Below are 23260 nucleotides of genomic sequence, written 5' to 3' on the forward strand. Positions count from 1 at the left end.
CAGTCTCTGTTGTCATCACTTTGTATCTTCTGGTACTGCTGCGCTTAGGGCCGTAGGCAAGATAGGAGAGAGAGAAGGAAGGGGAGCCTTAACAAAAGGCCAGAGGGGTCAGGGCTGGGTAAGCGGGAGTTGTGTGTGTGTAGCAGCTTTTGGAGCAGGTATGAGATGCTGAGGTCCTGTCTGGTGGGACAGATGTGTAGGATCTCTATTGTGGATCAGAGAAGAGGTGCTGTGGATGAGAAAGCAGGGAGCTCCTTAGGGCACTTTGCAGAAGTAGTGTTCAGACTGCCTGCCAAACATCCTTAGGGGAGAAGGAGTTCAGACTTCCACAGAGAAGAGGGGATATCAATCTAAGAGAGCTCTCAAAGGACTGATTTGAACTATACAAATGTAGATAACATGGCTAAGAAAATGTCCTAGTCCAGTAAGGCACTTAAGGCATTCATGAGTATCATACCTCCACTGTCCTACTCTTCACAGCACCTGTACTTGAAGTTTCACTTCTTGAGTGAGGGCCAAAGAGGGGCAAGGGACTTAAGTAGCACAAAGGGAAGGGATTGATTTAGAGATCTGTAAAAAGCTATAATTAAGAATTACAAAGCTTCTTCGAGATGGAACATTTATGCTGAATATCGGGAGTAAGTAAAATAGCTCCAGCTTGTCAGGACTTTATAAATAAATCTTTTGAGATAATTTATCTGGCGCACTCTCTGATTTTTCTGCAGAAATCCAGATGTTGATTTAGGAACAACTTTTATTTATGGATTTGATTTTGTTGAGATTTTTTGTCCTTGTCTCCTGATGGGAGGTGTGATTCTGCAAGCACGGAGATGCTGAGCAATCTCCCTCCTGTGGCCTCCACCAGCAGTGAGAGTGCTGAGCACCCTGGAGGATTGAACCGCAGATGTGTATGCTCTGGAAAGTCAGCTCAAAGACAGTAACAGAATTGGACTAATGCTTAAATACATGCAATTAATAGCTTTCTTGGAGGGTGAAGAAACAGATTGTGTCATGCTAAATAGCTGTTGCAGTAATGTCACATGCTGACTCTCTTAGTGGTGCAGCCACAGGAAACTCAAGTTTGAGAATTGCTGCTGAGATTGAGTCTTTACGTTGACAGTCTCCTTGATCAATAATTACTGAACAGTCATGATTTATCCGAACTGTACTATCTCTATGAAGGAGACCTGGGATGGATTTAAGCAAATGATGTCATTATTTGATACATGATTTAATGCACGCTGTTTAGCTTTTTTGAAAGTTGGTTTTCATTTGGCAAGGCACTATGAAACACTTTTTGGTCCTTTGTCAGCAGAGCCAGAGAGTTGCTGATGCTTTCATTTTTTTCTTGGCCCTTGTTAGTTTACAGGATCAGGCCAATTACATGAAATTGATCTGTACTCAGTGCGGGTGGGTTGAACTGGGCGGTCTTAAGGCAGCTAATTCACAACTTTCTCATACTTCCTTTATTGATCACCATTTATGTACAAGATGTGTATTTTTAACTGCTTTGGTTCCAAAGTGGCTGTAGCTTCACTGTATTAATCAAAATATACCCCTCCACTTATACCCCTGTAATAAGGATATAGAAACACATAATTCCTGGCATTTTCTTTTTAAACAAGGTATTGCTACTTGAAAATATGACCGATTTGCATTATGAAAAGAGAATGAAGTGATCATCTGCTTTTTTTTGATGCATTGTAACATCAAGCAGCTAATAACCCTCTTTCATTCTGGAGTCTGTGGGATAGCTTTCCATGTGGTTTTCTTTGGGTTACTACATCTACAACATAGTGAGCAGCAGGTCCCCCTGTAGCACCAGTCTTGGGAAAACAGAAAGGGTAACTGTTTTCCTGCTGATTGTTATGATGTTTGCTGCATAATGTTTGGAGACTTGTAAGTAATGTTGTTGGATGTGGATGTTGCCCAGATGTAAGACTAAATTTCTTTTTAGTGTTTACTCTTGTGAGAAAACAGTTTTGAGGTATCTCATTATAGTTTAATCAAATTTGTACCTAGGGAGAGGCTAAAGGAAAGTATGTGGAAATAATGTGTAAGTTAATCTCTCCAGCTGTAATATTGCAATGCAGTGATTCAAATTAATGCCAACTTTTTTTTTTTGTTTGTTTTTTAATAGAGGATATCTTGCCTCCTGGTTGTTTTAACAGGCCTTTAATGCCATGTGAACCAAACTGGTAAATACAGATGTTTTAGGTTTCCTCCTTTTTATGCAAGTTTAATGTCAAAGTGTTTAAGAAGAATGTAACAGAAAGGAGACTGATCCATGCCAATGTGGTGACTTTAGAACAGGAGTAGTCTTTATTTCTATATGACCCATAAACTACTTCTTAACATTTCAGGAAATTACTCTGTCTAGAAGACCAAATGTTCTCGGGCCAGGTCCTAGCCTCACCTATACAACAGCATACAGTGAACTGCATGGGAGAGATTGTTAGTTGACTGGGTGCTTCATTTACAGAAGCAGAAAAAAGATATCAAAGGATAAATTACTGGCATACTTGAGAATTCAGTAAGTTTTAGTTTATAGGAGATTTGAGGCAGAGGTTGTCTTGATTTACTTCTCACTCTGCAGTTTCAGTACTTGAGAAATAATCAACAGGGTAGTAACATTTAGTGTTAATTCTTTAGCATTGATTCTTATTAGGCATAGGCTACCTTTATAACAGAAAATTATTTCTATCTGCATTGCCTTCCAAAAATGTTGTTGCCCCACTGAAATTCTATGGTATTACCAACACGTGGGAACAACCTAATTTCAAGTTCAGTGTTTTCTTACAAAAACTTTTAACCTGTTGATAACTTCATTTCCCATGCAGAAGGGAACATCTTGATGCCTGGATCCAGAGGTCTCTGGCATTTGTGGCTGATATTCAAGTATGCTGCAGCCTGACAAGTGTGCTAAATGAGTGGCCGACTAGCAGGGAAAACCATGCTGCATACTCTACTGCTTGAAACTGGCTATTCATACTAGACCGCTGAACCAGCTAAATTGTCGTTTAGCATATTCCACAATTTAACATGCAAAGTACTTTGTGTCTTCTCATTTTCACAGTCAGAGTCTTATTTTTTTAAGTAACAGGATTAAAGGCATAACTGTAAACCATTTATTTCATTATGTCTCTCTCATCATTGTGAAGCTGCTTGGGGAAGGTGGATGAAAATGTCTGTTTCCCCCATCCATGCAGGCAGCACTGACACAGAATGAATAGTTTCCCAGTAGTTTAGAGTGTAGGAGTTGAAACCGAGTTTTGTACACTCATAAAGACACTCTGAACAGCCTGTACAAGGACTTGGTGGAGCTGAGGCACTGTAGAGCATCTTGGGAATGTGCTGCTTCCTGTTGCACAGATTTCACTGGGCAAACGTTATTGCAGCCTTTCGTTCTTTGAATTAAAATTTACCTCTGCGCAAGTATAATATGTCCTGTTTTGAGAGCATTAGTTGGAGTTGAGATGTGTGTAGGCCTCACGTGAGCTGCTGATCCCCTGCTGAGAGTGCTCTTAAGTATCTCTTCTTACAGCATATGTGCATTCTTCTCTCTGTCTTTCATTCTTCTCTCTTTGCTGTCCCAAAAGTATTTGGGTGGGCAAAGTCTTATTATCGAAATGACAGTCTGAAACAGCTGGAAACGTTGAAATCAAAATGGTATTTGAATATCTGTCTCTGGCCTTAATGTTGCTCAAGTAAAGCATTTCACTACAAAATCTGAAAAATGCACCTAATGCAAAACATTTTTAGTGGCAAAGAATTTGACATGAACGTCATGACTCATTCTGTATTTTGGTAGTTTTTGTGGACAAATGATGTATTTTTTTAGGTAATTCTCTGACATGACAGGTCTAGGAATCTGTTTTAACAGATAGTTACAAACCTAAGTAATTAAAACCCCACTGGGAACATGCAACACACCAGTTCACAGAATTTTCTTCTAAAAGTCTAATTTGACAACTAAGAACCCTGTTAACACTTTGAAATCTGCATCTTCTATGCTAAACTGTTAATAAGTAAAACACTTTGACTAACAAACACGTTGAGCTTAATGAAATTTTCATGCATTTTTAGTCATGCACAAAACCAAAGATTTTATGTAAGTGGTCTACTTGCCATTTGACTTCTCTGGTTGTTACGATACTTCTGCTGAATTCTCTCAGCTCCTAGGATCACAAGGCTTATGCAGTGATGCTTTCTGTGTCCATCTCCCTTTAATTCTCACTTTCCAGCAACTTTTGAACTCAAAGCTCATTTCAGCCAAATTTAACGTGGAGGACTGTTCCCACAAATTTTTTTTTCCTATAACTGGCATTAAAACAAGCAGTATGTAGAGGAGAAGTAGGGAAAGACAACAGTATGAGGTTTGCTTATCCTGAACAAACAGCAGACAATCCACATCAAAGACTAAATATTTGAATTTGTTAAGCATGGGAAAAGTTTCAGTAGGGTGGGAAAACAACTTTTACTAAAGACTGCAAGCCTGAGAGACAGACCCATTGAAAACCACACAATAGTAATTCCTCTGATTATGGAGGCAGAAGGAAGAACCAAATAGTTCCTTATTCTTAAGATATGTAGAGAAGCTGTTCCTGTAAGGCATACTTCCAGGCAGTTATTTCATCCTGTGAGCAGCTAATGATAAAAATGTCTGTTGCGTAGGATCTAACACGTAAATGTGATTCTGTGTTGAAAGCTTGTGAAACTGAATTGACATCACATTTGTTAATTTTCTCTTTATATACCTAGCACCACTGTAGCCATGGTTAGCAGGGAAACGAACATCTACAGACCAGAAGATTATAGTTGCCGAAGGATAAACTGGATTTGACTTCATTAGTGCACAAATGATAAGTTTGTGAGGAGTTATTATAGCATTAATCAACTTGATGGATTGGAAATATGACAGAACTGAAGCAGCGTGTAATATTAGTGCCTATTATTCTACAAATTATGTCTTCACCTACATTCATAAGGCAAGAGTCATTGCTGTACGTTAAAGATGTTACACACTTTCTTCTCTTGTGGAGGCATGTGACATCCCTTCAGCGATTCCTCCTCCTCTCTTCCCCCAACGGGGTTCTGGTCTCCCTTAGCTGCATGTTTGCACCTTACAACTAATTGAAGGTGGCTTGAGAGCTGATATTTGAACTTAGCTTGCACCTTACGAACCTGGACACCTCATGTAGCAACGTGTATTTAAACTTTTTCCTCCATCAGAAAAAATATTTCATACTCTAAACATCGTGGAAGAGAGTGGAAATTGGAAGATTCCAGAGGATTGCACAGTCTTCGTGTATGTACCACCAGTATTGTTGAACATGATCTGCTGCATGCAATTTGGATGCATGCTGCAGAATATTTTTAGTAGGATATGAGTAATAACACATGAATCTTAACATGAAGTTGATTATTTTAAAATCCAGTCTGTACAGTGGTAGCAAAATCAATTATCTTTTATCTGGTCTGCATACAAAGCACTGAACGCCTCGGTTCAAGGCTCTTGAGCATGCGTCCACCTCATCCAAACACGGTCAGAATTGTGACCTCCTTCTGGAGATTGTCAGGTGCCAAGTGCAGGGGGTATTATTCGTTCATTTTTCTTAGACCTGCTGAAATTTGGAGTTTAAGGTGTATTAATAATGAAAACTGAGATTTTCATGTGGCTGTTTGTCCTCATTTCATTTACTTGTCAAAAGACATGTATTAGTACACAACGAAACTGTGAATGAGTGAACACAAAGATTTTAAACTACCCTCGTCCTTTCCTTCCCTCAAGTTGGGCGTGTGCTCCTAAGTACTAGGACTGTGGGATAAAGACTTCATATCATAAAGAACAAAATTAGGGTCAGCAAATATCGTTCATGAAAATCTGTATGTGATCAGTAGAATGTAAAGTAAAATTTAAGCTAATAAGGGCAAACAAGTTATAAAAAATATTCTACTTGTGTTTTAGTTTATAGCATGTATATGGCATCCCTTAGCAGCGGTGTAGTTTTGGATTCTGTGTGCCAAGAAGCTGGTTTTTATATATATATATATATGTCTCCATGGCTGCGTATAGCTTAGTGGAATTAGTGTTTGAATTTCTTGAAATATACCTAGCTCTTTTGTTGGAAAATAAAAAGTTTGCTTGATTTTTTGTGTGCCTGAAATATTTCAGCCACGTGCTTATGTAAAAATAAGCCACTTCCAGTTTGGGCTGGAATCCAAGAATTAGATATAAATCTGACATTTCAGTCTGAAGAGGGTCAGGCAAAAATTTTCAGTAGAAATGGGCCCATGCAACTTGAAGTTCTCTGTACCATTTCGGGCATGTAAAAAGGATGTTTTCCCTGGTTAGCTGGAGTATTTACAAGATCAGTGTACTTTCGTGACTTAGTTACTTCTGTTAAGTATCTTGGAGTCCAGCACTGATAAGTTTGCTAAAGTATGGTAATAACATTCTTACTTTACTAATTCCATTTGCTCTTATAATAATACTTCAGCGGATCTCAAGAAATGTATGTTAGATAAATTATTTCAAACAGTTAAGGCTGTACAGACATTATCTTAGTCTCTTTTTATTTAAAGAAGTAAATGTACTTCCACCTCAAGAATTTTCACTCCAGGGCAAAACTTTAATGGAGGGGTGTAAAACCAATAACTGCTACAATAAAACATAAAACATTTTTTCATGACACTTAAATGTGATTAGTTGCTTTCTCATGCCCATACTAGTATAGCTTGGATAGGCTCTGTGCCTTAATGTTAGAAGCAGTGACCTTTGCAAAACTGTGTACAGTGTTATAAGCTTTACAGTTCTATGTGACTTCTATAAAAGTTAATAATTCAAGAGTATCCAAAAAGAATGATAGTTAGAAAATTGTGTGGTTTTTTTCCTTTGAGTTCTGAGGGCAAAGACACAAAGAATGACCTTACTGAAGCCAGTGGCATATTTCTGTTTGAACCATAGATAGTTATTTATAGACATTATTGCTTTAAAAAAATAATTTATCTGATTAGAGCATTAATTTTGCTTACAAATAGATAGTTTGAGTAGAACGCAAGGTTTGAATTGGTATTTAAAAATAGATTTCTCATCGACATTAGCAAGGAGTTTAATGGAGACAAAACAATGTGATGACCTGTTATCTTGATGTTACTATTAACAGTAAATCAGTACTGATTATTATTTTGCCTTCCCATAGATTCAAGTGGTGTATGATTGATTAAGTGCAATGGTTCTCAACTGGAAAATGTGATTGTCTTTTATTTCCTTGCCTTTTTTTTTTTTTTAAACAACTGTTCAACTGTTTTGAACAACTGATGATGCAGGTTTTTAAATGCATATTGACATTCCCATTTTAGGGTTGACCAGTATGTCATTTAAAGCAATAGGTAGTCCCAGTTGTCCTGATGGGTAGGTTTCTGACATGCCCAGGCACCTGGCTTTGTGGTTATTATATAGGACCAGTGAGGGCACAACTTTAAAAGGCAGGAAGCTTTTCCATTTCCCCAAAGCATTCTTCACACTTGGTTTGAAGGTTTGCGCCTCTCTCCTCTGTGTCTTGTTCTGTTCTTTCCAGAATTCTTTGTTTAGTACCTTAATAAATAGTTGCTCTTGAGAGTGGCCAGAATTGTGATGGGAACGTGCACAAGGATGTCTTTACGGTAGAGAGAAAATAGCTGCTTTAGCTGCTTGAGAATTACAAGGCCATCCTATAACGTGGCTTGAATTTTAGCTTTTCTTGCAACATTACATTTTGGGACTTAGTTTTCTGCTCTGTGTTGTCCCTCTGTGAGCAGGAGAGAAGTACGGGAGAAGAGAGTGGCAGCGGGACGTTTTTAGGGCAGGTTAAATCTTGCATCAGCATCTTTGCAGTTTGAGTTCCTGCTCTAGGTAACGTTTGTGTTCAGTTAGCATCTGCAAGCACATTGTTGTTTGGCTTGCTTAATTAATTCCTCTTCTTTCCACAGCCGCAGAGCCTTGGCCTGAAAATGCTGCGTTGTATCAGCAACTGAAGGGTGGGTACGCTGGTTTTTGCAATTAATAATTACTTTATTTTTAGAAAACACATTAAATATGCACTAAGATAATTAACTGCAAGGAAGCACAGAAACTGTTAAAAGAGTCCTTTGTGTTGTTTGTCTGGTCAGAGGTTTTAGCTACGCTTGCATCTGCCAATATAAACCAGCTATTCATGGCCTATAAGGTCCTTGGTTTATTATTGACTCATTATATTGGCTGCTGTAGGCAGTGTAAAATGATGTGGTTGCAGGCACAGTTGGCAGATTTACTGCACCAATAGCTGAGGCAGCAGATTTTTGAAGTCTTGTGGTAAAGTGGGCTCTCAGTAAAAAGGAACTGTTAAAATGTATAGGCTAGGATGGTTCAGGCTCCCTTTAGCAGCTCTTCATATATCATCAGATCACATTATGGCCCCCATTTGGGGCTCAGCAGCCTGCTACAGTTGTCAGAAGACTGCAAAGTAATGAAGACTAATAGGTAGCAGCCCTAGTCTTCTAAGCATGGAATTTTTATTGCAGTGAACTTGTCATCTTTCTTTTGTGTGACAGACCTAGACACAGTGTGCAATATTAACTGCAAGCCGCTTTTATAGGTTTCTGAATGCTTTTACTTTTTAGCCAGAGGAGTTATGAAGATGCGATTTTATTTAACTTTGATTAGAAGAAGAGTAATTGGCATAAAATGCAAGCATTTGGGTTTTAGTTGTGAGCATTTTTTTATTGTACATTGGTGGTAATGTATGATAAATGCAATTGCATTTGCAGGAGAAATATTCCTGGTATTCTTTTTTTTTTCTCCTCTTTCTTTTTTTAATATTCATATCACAGGTTTTCTAGTCCAGCTGTATAATAATTATGTATGTGCTCCTTGTTTTATGCGTAAGAAATGCAACCCAGAATGGCTTACAGTTACAGGTCAGTAGCTAAATGGGCTGAATGTTTTTTGTAATTGTGTTTTTTGTTTTTTGTTTTTTTTTTCTTTCAACAGAGGAACAAATTTTACTTTCTGATAATGCATCTTCCCTTGCTGTTCAGGTAAAATGTCATCTTTTCTAAACCAAAGATGTTAATTCCATTTTATTTTTTTAATTATTACCTAGCTAAAGTAACTATATTTAGCTAAATTAATAATTTAAGAATTATTTCTGTCCAAATCAATGACTTATTTCCTGCATCTGATGTGCTTTACATTGTCATTGAAGTGCCAGGACATGAGGATTTTGAGAGTCCTATATAGAGTGCTGCTTCTTGTACTCGTATTTTTATTGGTCTATGTTTGTACAGTATCTGATTGTCTACCTATTCTGGGAACTGTGCGTGGTTCCCATCTTTTGTCACTTGGTATGCTAGTTTGTCTTGTAACGTCTTGCATGATGCTTGCTGGTTATTTAATTCTCAAAGCTACTACTGCCCCAAAGTCGAGGCATATTTGCTTCCTGCTGTGGGCATCAAATCTCTGTATGTCTCTGACAGGTTTTCTCAATTTCATCATGTATACAGAGTTAAGATCCAATGTGGTTTTTAGAAATAGTCCAAATAATTGACAAACTTGCATCTCTGATTGACTTAAAAGCACGTCTGTGGCTGTGAAGTCTGCGTAAACTCCATTAACCTGTTAGGTTCAGTAACCCCAAATCTCAAGGGGATGTTTTCCCCATTAGTAGAGAGGGCCTGGCTGTCAGAAGGGGTGGTGAGCAGGATGTCTGTAAGGTTCCTGTTCTTCAAAGCAACTTTGCTGCTGCTTTGCATCGTAGGGAGTTGGACTGTTCCCCTGCTTCTTGCTTTTTGTGTGTGGTCTACCTCTGAGCAGCAGCCTTTGAAGGCTATCCAAAAAAGGTCACATCTCATTTAGCCAAAGTGGGACACTTGGAGACTGTAGCTGACATTACCGGTAAAAAGATGAAGGACGTTTGATCATGGTAACTATTTCCAGGATCTCTAACTTTTTTCCTCCCTGTATGGCAATCTAGGAAATACCTCTAAGAGTAAATTCTATCACAGCAAGAAGGTACCTTTATCCTTTGCTGGAAAGATGACTCATCTTTGATATGCCAAATTAATAAGGCAGTGTTTGTTTGTTTGGGGAGCGTGTTTTATATTGCGCCTCACAGTAATGCAAATAAGTGTTTTTGTTGCTCACTTGATCTCGGTGTTCCTTTTTACTCCAGCAACTCTATTTTTTGTGGTTCTCATGAATTTTCTTACCATCTAACAATATGTATAGGCGTGGCTTGTATTTAAAACACAAAGAAAAGAAACAGCAACATAACCCTAAAATTTCCTTTTCTAATGCATCATTTTGCTTTACTGTTTCCAGTCCATTGTTATCCTACACATGTCACTTAGATGATAAATTAACTATAATATATTAAAAATGCTTGTTTTTCTTCAATATTCTCTAGCTGGACAGCTGATAGTAGCCATGACTATAAATATGGCTCTGGTAGATATCTGATCTTAAACTTTATGGAACAATTTTGTATTGGGGATCATATCTATTTTGAAGAATCTGTGTAACTTGGTTGTGACTGCGAAAGAATAGCTATCCTTGGTGTCTTTGATCCATTTTGAAATGATACTAGGATCTGTAGTTATGTATTACTAGCTTAGTGATCAGAAAGCTTTAGATATACCAGTGTGTTTTGCATAAGGAAATTGCTGAGTTCCTCTGTTTTAGAATTTACTTTTTATTCTGATGAGAGGCTCTTTATCTTTTTAGTGGATATCTTTTTGATGGTGGGTTTTTTTTTTGGGGGGGGGAAGGGTGGGGTCACGGTGTGTGTGTCTTTTCCCGAGGAAGAAATGAGAATGGGGATACGAGGAGAAATAGGAGCTGATACTTGGGACTTTTTTCCCCACTATTGCCATTTCTTTTTCCTTTGTTACTGATTCGGGGCACATGAATATCACCAGAACAGATACATAGCTTGTTCATGGCTTGTTGAACTTCCATGTGGTGAAAATGCATCTGAATTTTGAGTCCCTCTGATCAAAAGAGCATGTGGAGTCAGCCGCCATCAGATCTTTAAGGAACATCGTTCACAACAAGACTCTAAATGTGCTGCAACTGGTCTTTCAGATCTTTCTCAACATCTCCTTACAGCACCTCTTCATAATTCTGCTGTGGGATAGCTCTCAGAGGACGTATATGCAGATAGCTACATATAAAATAAAGAATACAATCCAATGCCATAGTAAGTAATTAGTGAGAGTAAAAGTTGACTGTTTAAAAACTGACGACCTTGCAATACAGATGGTGTTTCATGTACCTCTTGTCAACAGAGCAGATCAAGCAGACAGCAGAGCAAGTTACTCAGTGTAGGTGTAAAAGACTGTTACAGGCATTTTGTTTGAAGTAATGAGTGGCGAGGGCTGCAGATTGAACACAGGACGTTGGTTGAGTCTTGCTGTTTTAATAAGGATTGGACTTATGACTTCTGCAATGAAATCTGGACTCCTGACTATAGCTACATGTCAGTTGAGAGAGGAGGATAGAGTCTTCTGGAAATTGCTAAGTAACTGTCGTGGTGCCTTTAGTAGTTAAAACCCAACCAAACCACCACCACCACCAAAGTCCCTCTCATCTTGTGGAACCTCTCTGCTGATTCTGGTAGGGTTTTTTTGTGTGGTGGTGTTGTTTGATTTTTAATTCCTCTTCTGCCCATTGTTGTTCTTGGGAACAGACTAAATTAACAATTCCTTTGTCTTTTACTGGGTTCAGATTCTTTATATTTGCTGAAAATGCAACATAACTTCAAAGGAGCTAGTGCATTATCTCTGGTACATCTTGGTGTTTGCATTCCTTGTTTGTTAACTTGAAGTAGTGTATTATACGGTCTGTTGAAAGTGAAGCCCATTTCATCTTAGGCTGCAAAATCTTTATATTGAATGAAGTTTTATTTTCACTGCAATGGAATTAAAATCAAGGGAAAATACTAATCGGTAATGATTATCCAGCTACAGGAAAGAGAACGTTGTATGTGGAATGGTGGCTCTCTTCTTTTTGTGAGGTGTTCAGCCTTGTTCCCATTAAAGTTAATGAAAACACATACACCTCCCGGGTGACATGACTCGTGGTTAAAACCATTCTCCGCTTATTTATTGTACAGCTTCCATTATACAGCATTCCTGCTTATCAGTCTTATCATAGTAAAAAAAAGCCCTGAAAAACCAGAAGCGAATACACAACTATATTTCAATAACAAAACAACTCCACAACTTCAAGGAGGGAAAAATGGAATTATAAATAAACTGAAATACCACAGGAGAGTATATTTCAGTCTGAAGCAGAGAGGCTGTCCAGGCCCTGTCTCCCTATTACACCTGGTGCAGGTAAAGCCTTTTTGTTTAGTGCCTGGGTGGAAGTGTGGCTGAGGAGGAGGGAGGGGGTTAATACAGCTGTGCTGTGCCAGGCCTCTTGCCTCAAATGGCAGCGTGGAGCATCTCTGTGCACTGTTTCAACTTGTCAGGAGGAGGAATGTGGATATTGAGACTGCCTCTGTTATTACAGGTTCTTCTGAAATCTTTACCCAGGTAGTCTTGGTGTCTTGCTTAGAAGGCTAAAATGCTCAGGATTGTGGAAATTCTTATAGCTATCCTGAGGTTATAGAGCCTGCAGCTCATTATGTTAAGATATGTATTAATTGCTTGTGCAATTGATGTCCTTGTAAATGGTCTTAATATATTCCAGGAAAGTGCATTTAGAATTGTCTGTTCTTAGACCTGAATGACAGAAGGATGTTTGGGCAATTTAAAATTGTGTTACACAGACCAACTGCTTATTTACTTCAACAAGTAATCAAATAAATGTGTAAATCACGCATGATTAATTGCCCTCAACAGATTTGTGATTTTGTGTGTGTGTATATATGAATTGTGGTTTGTTTTTTCTCTAGACAAAACATTAGCAGAAATTTGAACTTGTTGCTGATGCTTGAACAAAGGCTTAGCAGTGAAATGAAAATCTGACAATCTCTTTTTTTAAAAGAGAATAAAAGCTGGAATTCTTCATGATGAGAAATGCAGTATCAACATAATCAATCTAGCAGCATTGCGTTGTAGCTGAAAACATGCTTAAATCCCAAGCCATACAGGTACTGTTTGTGAGTGAAACATCTTTCATATAGTTCTAAGATGAAATTACCCCTGAATGAATAGCATCTTCATTTATCTTCAAAACCTCTGTGCTACCAGTGAATCTACTCTTTCCGCATTCTACAAGAATTACATTATACCATTAGAGTAGTGTTGTGCTGCAGTGTAAAATAGATTGTTTTGGAGAATGAACGTGGCTTTGCTATAAATTACGTTTACAGGTACAAAGGAATTTGTTATTTTGTTTAAAATAGTCACAAATATAATTAAGCTCTTAATTTATGTTAAACTACAAATGTGGCCATTACCATAACTGGATTAGGAATTTAATCTGTCACTCAAAGAATGATACTGAACAGTTTTCATTTATAACCTTAGACACACTATTTCAGTTACAGCATCTGCAGCTGTTTGATATGAAAACTGAATTATTCTGTAGATTTGTTCATGGTTTTTAACTTTAAAATGTGTTCTTGCAATAAAGTAGAGAATAACTCTTTAGTTGTCATCACATATTGTCCTTTGTATGCTCATGAAATAATGTAAAAATGAAAACAGAAAACGCCTTTCACTCTTTTCTCACAACAGTATTGTGCAAGTGCTTTTAGAAGTGCTGTTGAATAAGAGATGGCTTGGAATGGCTTGTTCTTTATTAAAAACTAATCACAAATGTATCTTCAAATGAAGCCTGGAGTGTGCCATCTGAAAATGGTGTTCCTCATGTGGGGATGTAACTTGTGAACTATTTGAGTCTTGGCATAAGTAATTTCATTCCTGCCTCTGATCTCAGAAACTGCAATCTGGATATGATTTACATCAAGTTGTAGCTCATTTTTAATGAGTATATGTGTTTGCTCATACGTATTATTCTGTGAGGGGACTGCAGGGGAAGAGGAGAGTGTTGTGATGGAGCTCTGACAGGGTGATTCGCTGCCCAATGTGTGTTATGTTTCCATACGGTGTCCAAACAGCCCTTCCTTAGCTGGAGAGGGCAAAGAGGAAGGGAGAGCAGGAGTAAAAATGGTACCTGAAACAATTAACTGTGGGAATAAATACAAAACTCCCTCCTCCCTTCTCTTATTCCTTCCCATTGTGTTTCATGCACAGTCATTTTCCATCCTTGTCATCATAGGAAGACACAATGGCGTCACTTTCTTGCATTGTTTGGAGGGCGGCAGCAGCAGCGGAGATGAGAATGTGTCGTGTGAAAACAGGAGGAAGGGGAGGGTGGGGTGGGTAGCCCTGTGGCTGGCTGTGGTTTCTGGTCTCTGGGCTTTTGAACTGTGCTAAAGTAGCACAAAGGTGATTGCTCTGATTATTTTTTTTAGATAATTGAAATCCAATATACTACCTACATTTTGAATTTGAAATTGGGCAGTCTATAAGAAAACAAAACAAGCCGTAAGTTGATTGTGTCCGTTAAGCAACGCTGCTGTTGTAAATGTAGTCCATAATTTTGACAGGAGTTGTCTTCTGCCATGATTGAAATGAATGATAGGCATAAGATTGTTGATTAATTTTGTAACAAGTGTCACCTCAAGGCTTCCTATCAGCCCTTTTCACACAGCTGCTGCTACTTCGTTCTCTCACAGCAAAAATATGAAGTGGCTTGTTCTGTGCTGACTTTGAAAACAGAGTGGCTCACACTACTACTCTCTGGGAGGAGAATGCAGTGCAATGCAAACTGTAGTCCTGTGGGGATCAACGTGTGGTAGGGCAGGAAAGGCACCCAAAGGCTTCTCCATTCGTTGTCCTCACTCCCACACTCTTTCTTCCCTAGTCTATAACAGTAAATATTGTGAGGGCAGGGAATGACAGACATAATTCATATGGTGGCACCTTTTTTCCTCCCTCTCCTCTGTTTCTCCTCATGGTCTTGCAGCAGCTCTCTACCTCCCTGTCTATAGCAAAGTCTCCCATTAAAAACAAGGTGCACAGAAGCAGTAGCAACTTTGTAGACTTGGTGCTCTCAATCTGGAAGAAGAGAGATAGCATTGCTAAAAATATATTGTTCATATTTCTCCCTTCCCTTCCCAGGTGCTGGAAGAGTAGGTGATGCTACAGGTAGAGAGGCTGGAAGAGTGTGAGAAGGGGAGAGTGTTAGCCTGCAGGGAAGAGAGACAGAGCATGCGTGGGAGAGAAGCTGACAGACCCTATTAAGCCAAACCTTTATTTTTTAATACCTTTATCTGTTTCTCACATTAACCTCATCCAAAGAAAGGGCACACTTTGTTCCAGAAATAACTTAGAGAAAATTTTTTGCAGCAGACATTATATTGAAGATAAGTTACTAAACTGGACAGTTTTCGAGGTGTCTGCTTCAATAATTGATCAATGCCTATGGTGCACAAGAAATCGGGCCCCTGTTTTTAAAATTACAGAAATGCAAATAATCAGTGGAACGTATGGATAAAGTGTGCACTCCTGCTGGTGCCAGGGGAATTAAACTCAGTTCTTGCCAATCTGAGATTTCATTACCCTTGTTTTATGCTGCATTAACTAGTATGAGCCATGAAATTATTAATTTCTTTTAAAAGCCTGAGTGTGTTGGTTTGATGTCCATCAGTTGTAGTAAATTCTGTATATTTATGCTTCAAAGAAGTTTCCTTAATTTGTGTAAAGTCTATTGGGCAGTCATCTCTTGATCTTCTGTAACATGGGCAAGGGGAAATAAGAATGTTAAGCCCTCCTCTTTACGAATTGATCCAAGTAGTTAAATCTTTGGATAGGTGTTAAGCATTATCCTTTCCAGCAGGAATTCAGTTCTCCTTTCCCTGCTTAGAGTTTGTTTGGAAGAGTTGTTTTCAAAGTATCAGTAAACATTTTCAGCGTACATCTTTACAATTACTTTGGACCAGAAAACTTTAGATGAAGTAACGTGTACCAGTTTTACTACACCTGTGAGAGCTTTCCCCTTCCCCCACCTCTTCTGAAGGACTGTAACTGCAGTAGCATTATTGCATGAGAATCCTAGGTGCTGGAGGAGATCCAGGTTGTGGCCTACAATAGTCACCCTGTTTATTCTGTACTAGTACATTTTTTTCCCAGAGAAGAGAGCAGGAAATTTAATGCTGTTCTTTGGAATTACAAGCATTTTTGCAAGGTATGACAGTTAGACTGTGCTCAGCTAAGTGTCTTGTTTCTAGTTTTGCTGTTACCGTCTAGCTTACCATTTTTAGGTGAATTTTCACTAGAGCTTGATTAACTAGCTTATGTGTCCTTGGAATTCAGTTGGCCCCTTTCAGTCCCTTTTTAAGTTGATCAGCCAAATTTATGATGTTAACAATAATCTCTGATGTACTAGAATAAGCCTGGGCCCTTGATCTTTCAGATTGCTCAGCTTTTGATGCCGTGTCTTTGAAGGGGTGTTGATATCTTCATAAATCTCAGCGGAACTGCACTGGGGTGGTTTCAACCTTCAATCTCTCGCCCTTCACTCCAAAAGCACTCAGAGGAGCAGAGCTCACTCCCTTTTGCTGATGGTTTCTCTCACAAGAAAAGCAGGGGTTTACTTGCCTGCTCAAATTATACATGTGAGGTATCCGAAGGGAAACGAGATGCTCTGAGCTGGAATAATCAGCGTTCCACTGCATCTTTTATGAGAGTTGGAAGCCATGGCGGTCTGATACCATCTGCACACCAAATGTGCTAGTTCTTGACATTCTCCATGAGTGGTCAAAAAGGGAACAAATCCTCCCTTGATCACTAGGCTAAAGCATTAAATGAGATAAAGACTTAAAAAAATTGCTGCTTTGTCCTATATTCTCTCTAGGATTTCTTTGCTCTGTGTCAATTTCAACTATGTTGGTAATAGTTCATGCCACTTACTGTCTAGTATCAGTTATTGTCTAAAATCTAATTTATCTAATTGAATGCATCAGAAAAAAAAAGTTTTTCTGGCAGTGGATATTTATAAGAATGCATTGGTCACGATCCTTGTCTGTCTCTTTTTCTAAAAGAAACCATGATTTCCATAAATATGAAATGCATTCACTGTGCTGGAAAAGTCAAAAACACCTGTGTTGTTAGTACTAATAATTCCCACAGCTTGTCAGTCACATCAATAAAAGAATGTGAGTACTCTCATCGGAATGCAAATTGTAAGGCTTATTTCTTAGGCTGAGCCTTCATAGTTTGTGATAGTACTGTCCCCTCTTATCGGTTGACATGTGTTTTTAGTCAACTTGAAGGCTATCCAGTGGACCATTAGTTTAAGCTGGATCAAGAAATGGATACTGGTCTACTTCTCTAGGTAATGATTAGTTCAACAGTGTAGATCGAATAAGGATTAAACTTCTCTCATATTGTGGAGCTTTCCTTCATTTTCCTGCAGAGCAATATTTAAGGAGCACTTAATATTGAATAGGTCATGCTTTCAGTACAAATTACAGCTCAGCATACTGGTCTTTTAATTGCCTGGGCTTCTATCTTTTTAAAGACATAATAGCATTTTGGTTTTTTTTTTTTAATTTTTATTTTTTTATTTTTAGGTTTATTGTATGGCATTAAATGATTTTGTCTTCAACTCTTTCACTGTTCTGTTTTCTCTTGTTTTTGTATTTCATTAGTATTTCACCACTGGTATTAAAGCTGATCCTAATTATAGATGAAGGCTGAAGAGGAATAGGTGTTGGCACGTGGATGCTGAAGGGTGTTGCTGGAACAGGCCTTGTAAGGCTGCTGGAGAGGCAGCTTCAGTGATCAGTGTTTCTGAACCTCGCAGGACTGCTGGAGTGAATGCAGAACCAGATGCATTTGCCCAATTTTAATCTTGAATCACTGTTCAGTTTCTCAAACTTTACAAAATGTTCATCAGAACTGGAGATAACTATTCCAAGGAATTTTTCTCAGGTTTTTGGTTTGGTGTTTACTTTAGGGTCTCTATTTTTTTTTTGTTTAACTTCACTGAGGGTAGACCGACTTATTTCTAAGCTTTCTAGAATCTGCTCTTTATTATGCAGAGTAATGAACGTTTTTATTTAGTTAATATTTGTTCCCACGTTAGAGCTCAATTCTAGTTCAACTTCCTCTCTCCTCTTTTCTTTACGAAGTGCAGAAGAGGCACACGGACCCAGTGTGTTTGCATTTCCAAGATGCTGAAATGGCAACGTATTCTCAATCCGCTTTGCGCTAGGCCAGGGACTGAGGTAGAATTTCCCTGCCAAATGTAATAAAGGTGGATATTCCTTGTTCTGTGGATGTTTATTGAGGAGAAGGAGAGAGAGAAAGGTCAGATTCAAATTTTTAATGGAAACTTGGCTGAACTCTTTACACCGAAAAAAATTATTTATGGTTTAGCCTCTACGCTGAGGACTGGTTTTCACAGTCACAAACGGTGGTTTTAGTAGAAACCTTGTACTATGTAGGAGCCAACTTACCATATGACGTACAGTAGGCAATATGCTGAAGCAACTCATGGAACCTAAGCGTTCTCTGCCAGCATGTCTCTTTTTTAACGCACTGATATGAGAAAATAAAAGTAGTTCTCTGATTTACCTCTTTTTGCTTAAATGTGTCTCTGCACTTACAAGCTTTTCAGATATTCATGTGTTACCCTAACTCCAGTGCAATTCAGACTTTTTTTATTCTGAACTTGCAGGGAGAATACTACATGGCAGTTAGAAAATTAATCTCTAGCTTAATGCAGAATTGCAAATTTAGTGCCTTACTGCAAAGGAAATTCATTTGGTAAGCCTAGAGCAAATGAAACTTCACGTATTTTTGAGATGAAATTCAACAGCTAAGGATTGATTAACTAGTATGGTACGAGTTCATTCCACTCCTACCACCCATAGATGAAGTTCTTTGAAGCTGTTGTTTGATGCCATCAGTTCCACTGCAGCGCGGTACTGTTGAGGAGGTGTTGTTAGCTAGAGCTTTCAGAAAACCCAAGTCTGTGTACCAGTTGTATTAGAGTGTATGTTTTTGGTGGGTTACACTGTGTCCAGCAATGGCATAGGAGTACATATTTAATCTAAACCAAAGTCTCTGCATTCTTGTCTCTTAGCTATTTCTAAAAAAGTTGCAGATGATGCCTCAGTTTGGGCAGAAGGCATGATGCATGTAGCAGTAGCTGTAAGAGTCTGGACATTGCTAGATCCCACAGAGTCAGCAGGCAAAGGAAGAGATCCAGGACCGAGATAGACAAATGTCTTAAATTCCTGTTTGATAATTAGTCCTTTGGGTATTACTGTTTGCATGGCGTTTGGATTCTATGACAAGAGCATTGATTTTCGGTGGACTCTGGTGGACGCACAGACTTAGAAAGTGGGGTGGTGTCAAATGTGGCGGGCTCTCATCAGCTGTAATCAATGTCTTGCCTAGCAGCTTGTGACCATAGTTCCTTGCTTTAAATTTGGATTTGGGATTTAGTTAGGTCATCTAAAACTGCAAGTGTTGTAATGGACTGTGCAGTTCTTGGATTTGGTTGGAAAAGGACCAAAGTTTTTGGCTTTTTTTCCCTAGATGCAGTTTGTATCAGCACTTGGATTAGGGTTTGGGAATAAAGGACTTGGAAGAGCACAGGGGAAAGGAGAGGGGCTGTTTGGCTTATTTTTGTTTGCTTGATGGGTACTACAGAAGCCACAAAATTAGGAGCAGGGCTGATGGCCAGCGTTAGTTCATGCCTTATGCTCTCATTTAGTGCAGAGATGAGCAATCTCAAGGTTAAGGTTTGCGTTACTTTGATGTCTACGATTAGGGTCTGAGCACGTAAAGCTGTGAGCATGCAGCTTACTGCCAGATCCAGCAATCTGAAGAGCTAGGAGGCGGCTCATGTAGAAAGTGCCAAGTTACAGCAGCATTTTTCTTCATGGTGGTAGCCTTCTTGATGTAGGCTTTCTTAACCTCAAGCCACTGTGTGGTAAAATAATAAATAGATGTAATGTTGGAATCTGGAATTCTGACCTGTCTAATTGCAAAGACAAAATGAATAATAGGACTTCAGCTCAGTTGTGAGAGACTCTAGATGTTTAAGAAGTTCCTTATTTGCCATGCTCTGTCCAGATTGCAAGTATTTTTCTTGATATTTTGCTATTTCAACAGAAACACACTAAGGATTTTGTGGTGATGGCAGGTGCTGACAAAAACCAGTATCCTACTGAGAATGCTTTGAATCTAAGGTTACAGATAGAAAGAAACAGTAAATCGATCACTTACATTCTCCACGATTCACATAAATTACAGATAATAAATACTTCCTCCCAAAGCAGACTTGTGCTCTGACAGTATCACAGAGCAAAACTTCGGTCAGCTATTGTAAATAGGGTGTGGGAAGGTGCTATATGTGTGTGTTGTGTTACACGGCGTGAACTTGGTTAGCCAGCTTTAGCCAGAAGTAAGTACTATGATTTTCAGGAGGGGCAAAATGTCACTTAATTTTGTACAGCCACAGCACTAATTGTGTCTGTCAGATACTTCTTTGCTCATCTTGAAGGAAACCAGTAAAAGTAGATGAAATTTCATTAGAAGAATTCCAGTCAATGACTGGATGATAAACAGAAGAATTCCAGTCAATGACTGGATGATCTAAGGCAGTAAGAAAACCTTGTTTTTCTTTAACCTACCCTTCTTTCTTCCTAAAAGCCGTATGCAAGGAGTTATACTTCATAATCATGTGCTAAAAACTAGCTAAAACATAGTCAAATGTATTGAGAAGAACACGTTTATTTGTCACTGGTGTATTAATGCTTTTTAAATGTGACTCTTTGTTTCCAGGCCTTTTTGCAAATGTGCAATCTGCCAATCCGGGTGGTTTGCAGGGCAAATGCCGAGTACATGTCCCCATCTGGTAAGTGTGGCCTTCATTTAGATTACTACGTTATACCTCCATTTTGATACCATGGCAACTGCGCCTTGTCTTGCCGATAACAGTCAGTCAGTGCTACTGTGTGTGGGTTGCCTTCCCCCCTCCTCTCCAGTGCAATTTCTCCTCTGTAAACAATTAAAACAGTCAGATGCAAAGTAACATTGGCACAATGTGTAACCGTGACTGCAGTACCTACATACAGCATTCAGACAGTTCAAATGTCTGGTGGAAATCTTCTCTAAACTGCCTGAGAGTTGTGTCTTGAAGCAGAAAGACTTACGTTTCCAAAAGTGGTTTTATGTCACATCCAGGGAATATTCCAGTGAATGCTGTTATGTTTTCCATTGCTGGGCTGAGACAACCCTGGCGGAGTATCTTTTGTTATCCTGTCTGGGTGATGATTGCCAGGATGTTGATACAGGAGAAGATTGAAGGGTGCATTGTCACTGTAAGGGTGACAGGTGGTTTTAAATTTTCCTCTGATCCATGAGACTGGAAAAAAGTCCAAACCCACCAATAATTAAGTATTGAACGGGTACAGAGTCTGCCTTCTGCTGGAGGTGACTGGTTGCCCAGAAACCTCCAGAGGCTGGCTCCAGAAGGTTGTCTAAAAATCAGAAAGAATTGCTGAATGCAGAGCATAAAAGTCTGGTAATCCTTGCACTCCTCAGATTTTTGTTGTGTGAGAAGATACTTATTTACCAATTACTTGGCTTTGGCTGATGCCTGCCACATGGAAGTGCTTGTGAGTATATGTCTGCCAACTGCATGGATTCTGCTGCTGCTACTGATATATTGGTCAAAGCAGCTGGAATTATGCTATTAAAAAAAAGAACCAGTGCTGGGCAGCAGTGAAAATACAGCAAAATATGAAGGTATATAAATTATTCATTAGTAAATAAAGGTAGCTTTGAAATGCTGGATCCATGCACAGAGGAGCATCTTGCACGCCCAGGAGTAGGGCTGGTGACAGTTGCATACTCTCTCTTCTCTGCCACCCGCGTGCCATGTCCATACTTGCTGGCATCTGATGTGATAATGTGGATCTGAACCCTTCTTTCCTTCTGCTGAAAACAAGGAGCACAAGAGGAAAAATGATACTGCTTCAATTTTAAATATAGGTGGAAATACACGTGTTCTTTTTGCCCTTACTCGTGGAGTCCTTGTTATTTTTATTTACTTTTCCCATTTCCTTTCTTTATAATATTTTGATGTTTAATGATAATTCAGAGAAGGTTTTCATTTGCTCCCTTCTCCCTCCCCACCTCCCCCTGTCTCACAGCAGCAGCAGGCATCGTTTTTGGGGGATGGTTATTTATCTCATAGTCGTCATACTGATGAAACCTGTTCTGAGGGAGTCAAAAGCGGAATACCAGAGGATTGTCTTGGTGTGTGAAGGACAGTCTGACTGAAACCGCTGAATTCTGTGGCTGCGTTTCCTTCTGCAGCCTGCAGCGTATGGATGCAGATGTAGCCTTTGTTGGTGTGATGCACTTCATTTATTACTCTTAGGCTGATCAAACCAGTGAGAAGTGAATTTCATGATAAAAACCATGACAGAATCTGCTGTTAGCATGACCTGTGTTTGAGCTAGGCCAAACAGTAGGTTTTTGTGTTTCAGTGAAAAGGGTGAATGTATTGCTAATAATTTGGAGTTGGGCAGGTACTGATCTTGCTCTTTGGGCTGTCTATCGAGAGCAGAGTTTGCCCACTGTGAGAGGTGGGAATGTGAGAGTGCTGTGCCCCCTGCACGGGGCAGGCTCGTTTACTGCCTTTGGGCATGAGGATGTGCTCAGTAATACAAAACATCCAGCATTTATCTCCATTTGATGGACGTTTTCAGTCACGTAAGTAATCTTAAAGGATTCAGTCTTAAATTTGAGGTTGATGTTTGTCAATTGCTTTTGGATGAAGATTTTCAGAATGACCAATGTGGTTAGGGTGGATTGGAGCAGGAGCCCTCGGCTTCACATGTTGAAAGCAGGGAAAAAGGGATATAAGGCAAATTCTGTCATTCTTTGTGGCTTGCTGTGTGTAACAGGGCTTCCTCTTGTATCTCTGCCTGCCTTAAAGCTTTGGCTCAGTTCTGCATGTAAGAAAAGTGACCAAGCAGAGAATGCGGTGCATATGGACTCGGGAGCCCTTCACACCCCCACAAGTTCCACCAGTGACACAGTCATTTCCCAGGTTCCTTTTGAGGACTGGCCGTTTTTAACCCTACTGCATGGTGGGCCCTCAGGGCTCAGCTTCATAGACTAAATGTCAAGCTTTTGTAGTATTAAGCTTTAACCCCATTTTGCTTCCATGATGATGAAGCAGCTCCTTCTCCCTGCCAGC

At 39.2% G+C, this 23260-nt stretch overlaps 1 protein-coding gene across 3 annotated transcripts in view; it reads left to right on the plus strand.

Annotated features, from left to right (window-relative positions):
• MTX2 (metaxin 2) overlaps positions 1–23260 on the plus strand; it is a 35363-nt gene that overhangs the window by 6058 nt on the left and 6045 nt on the right. Inside the window, exons 2-4 of one of the 3 annotated variants that reach the window (XM_054829819.1) lie at positions 7972–8019; positions 9011–9057; positions 20833–20905. In XM_054829819.1, coding sequence (XP_054685794.1) covers positions 7972–8019; positions 9011–9057; positions 20833–20905 — 168 coding nt within the window. Of the gene's footprint in view, positions 1–7971; positions 8020–9010; positions 9058–12217; positions 12355–13009; positions 13116–20832; positions 20906–23260 lie in introns of those variants that run through there. The other 2 variants (XM_054829820.1, XM_054829821.1) reach the window with 2 other exon arrangements.

This window comes from Grus americana, chromosome 6 (genome assembly GCF_028858705.1).
Source record: "Grus americana isolate bGruAme1 chromosome 6, bGruAme1.mat, whole genome shotgun sequence".
In the NCBI taxonomy this organism is placed as follows: domain Eukaryota; kingdom Metazoa; phylum Chordata; class Aves; order Gruiformes; family Gruidae; genus Grus; species Grus americana.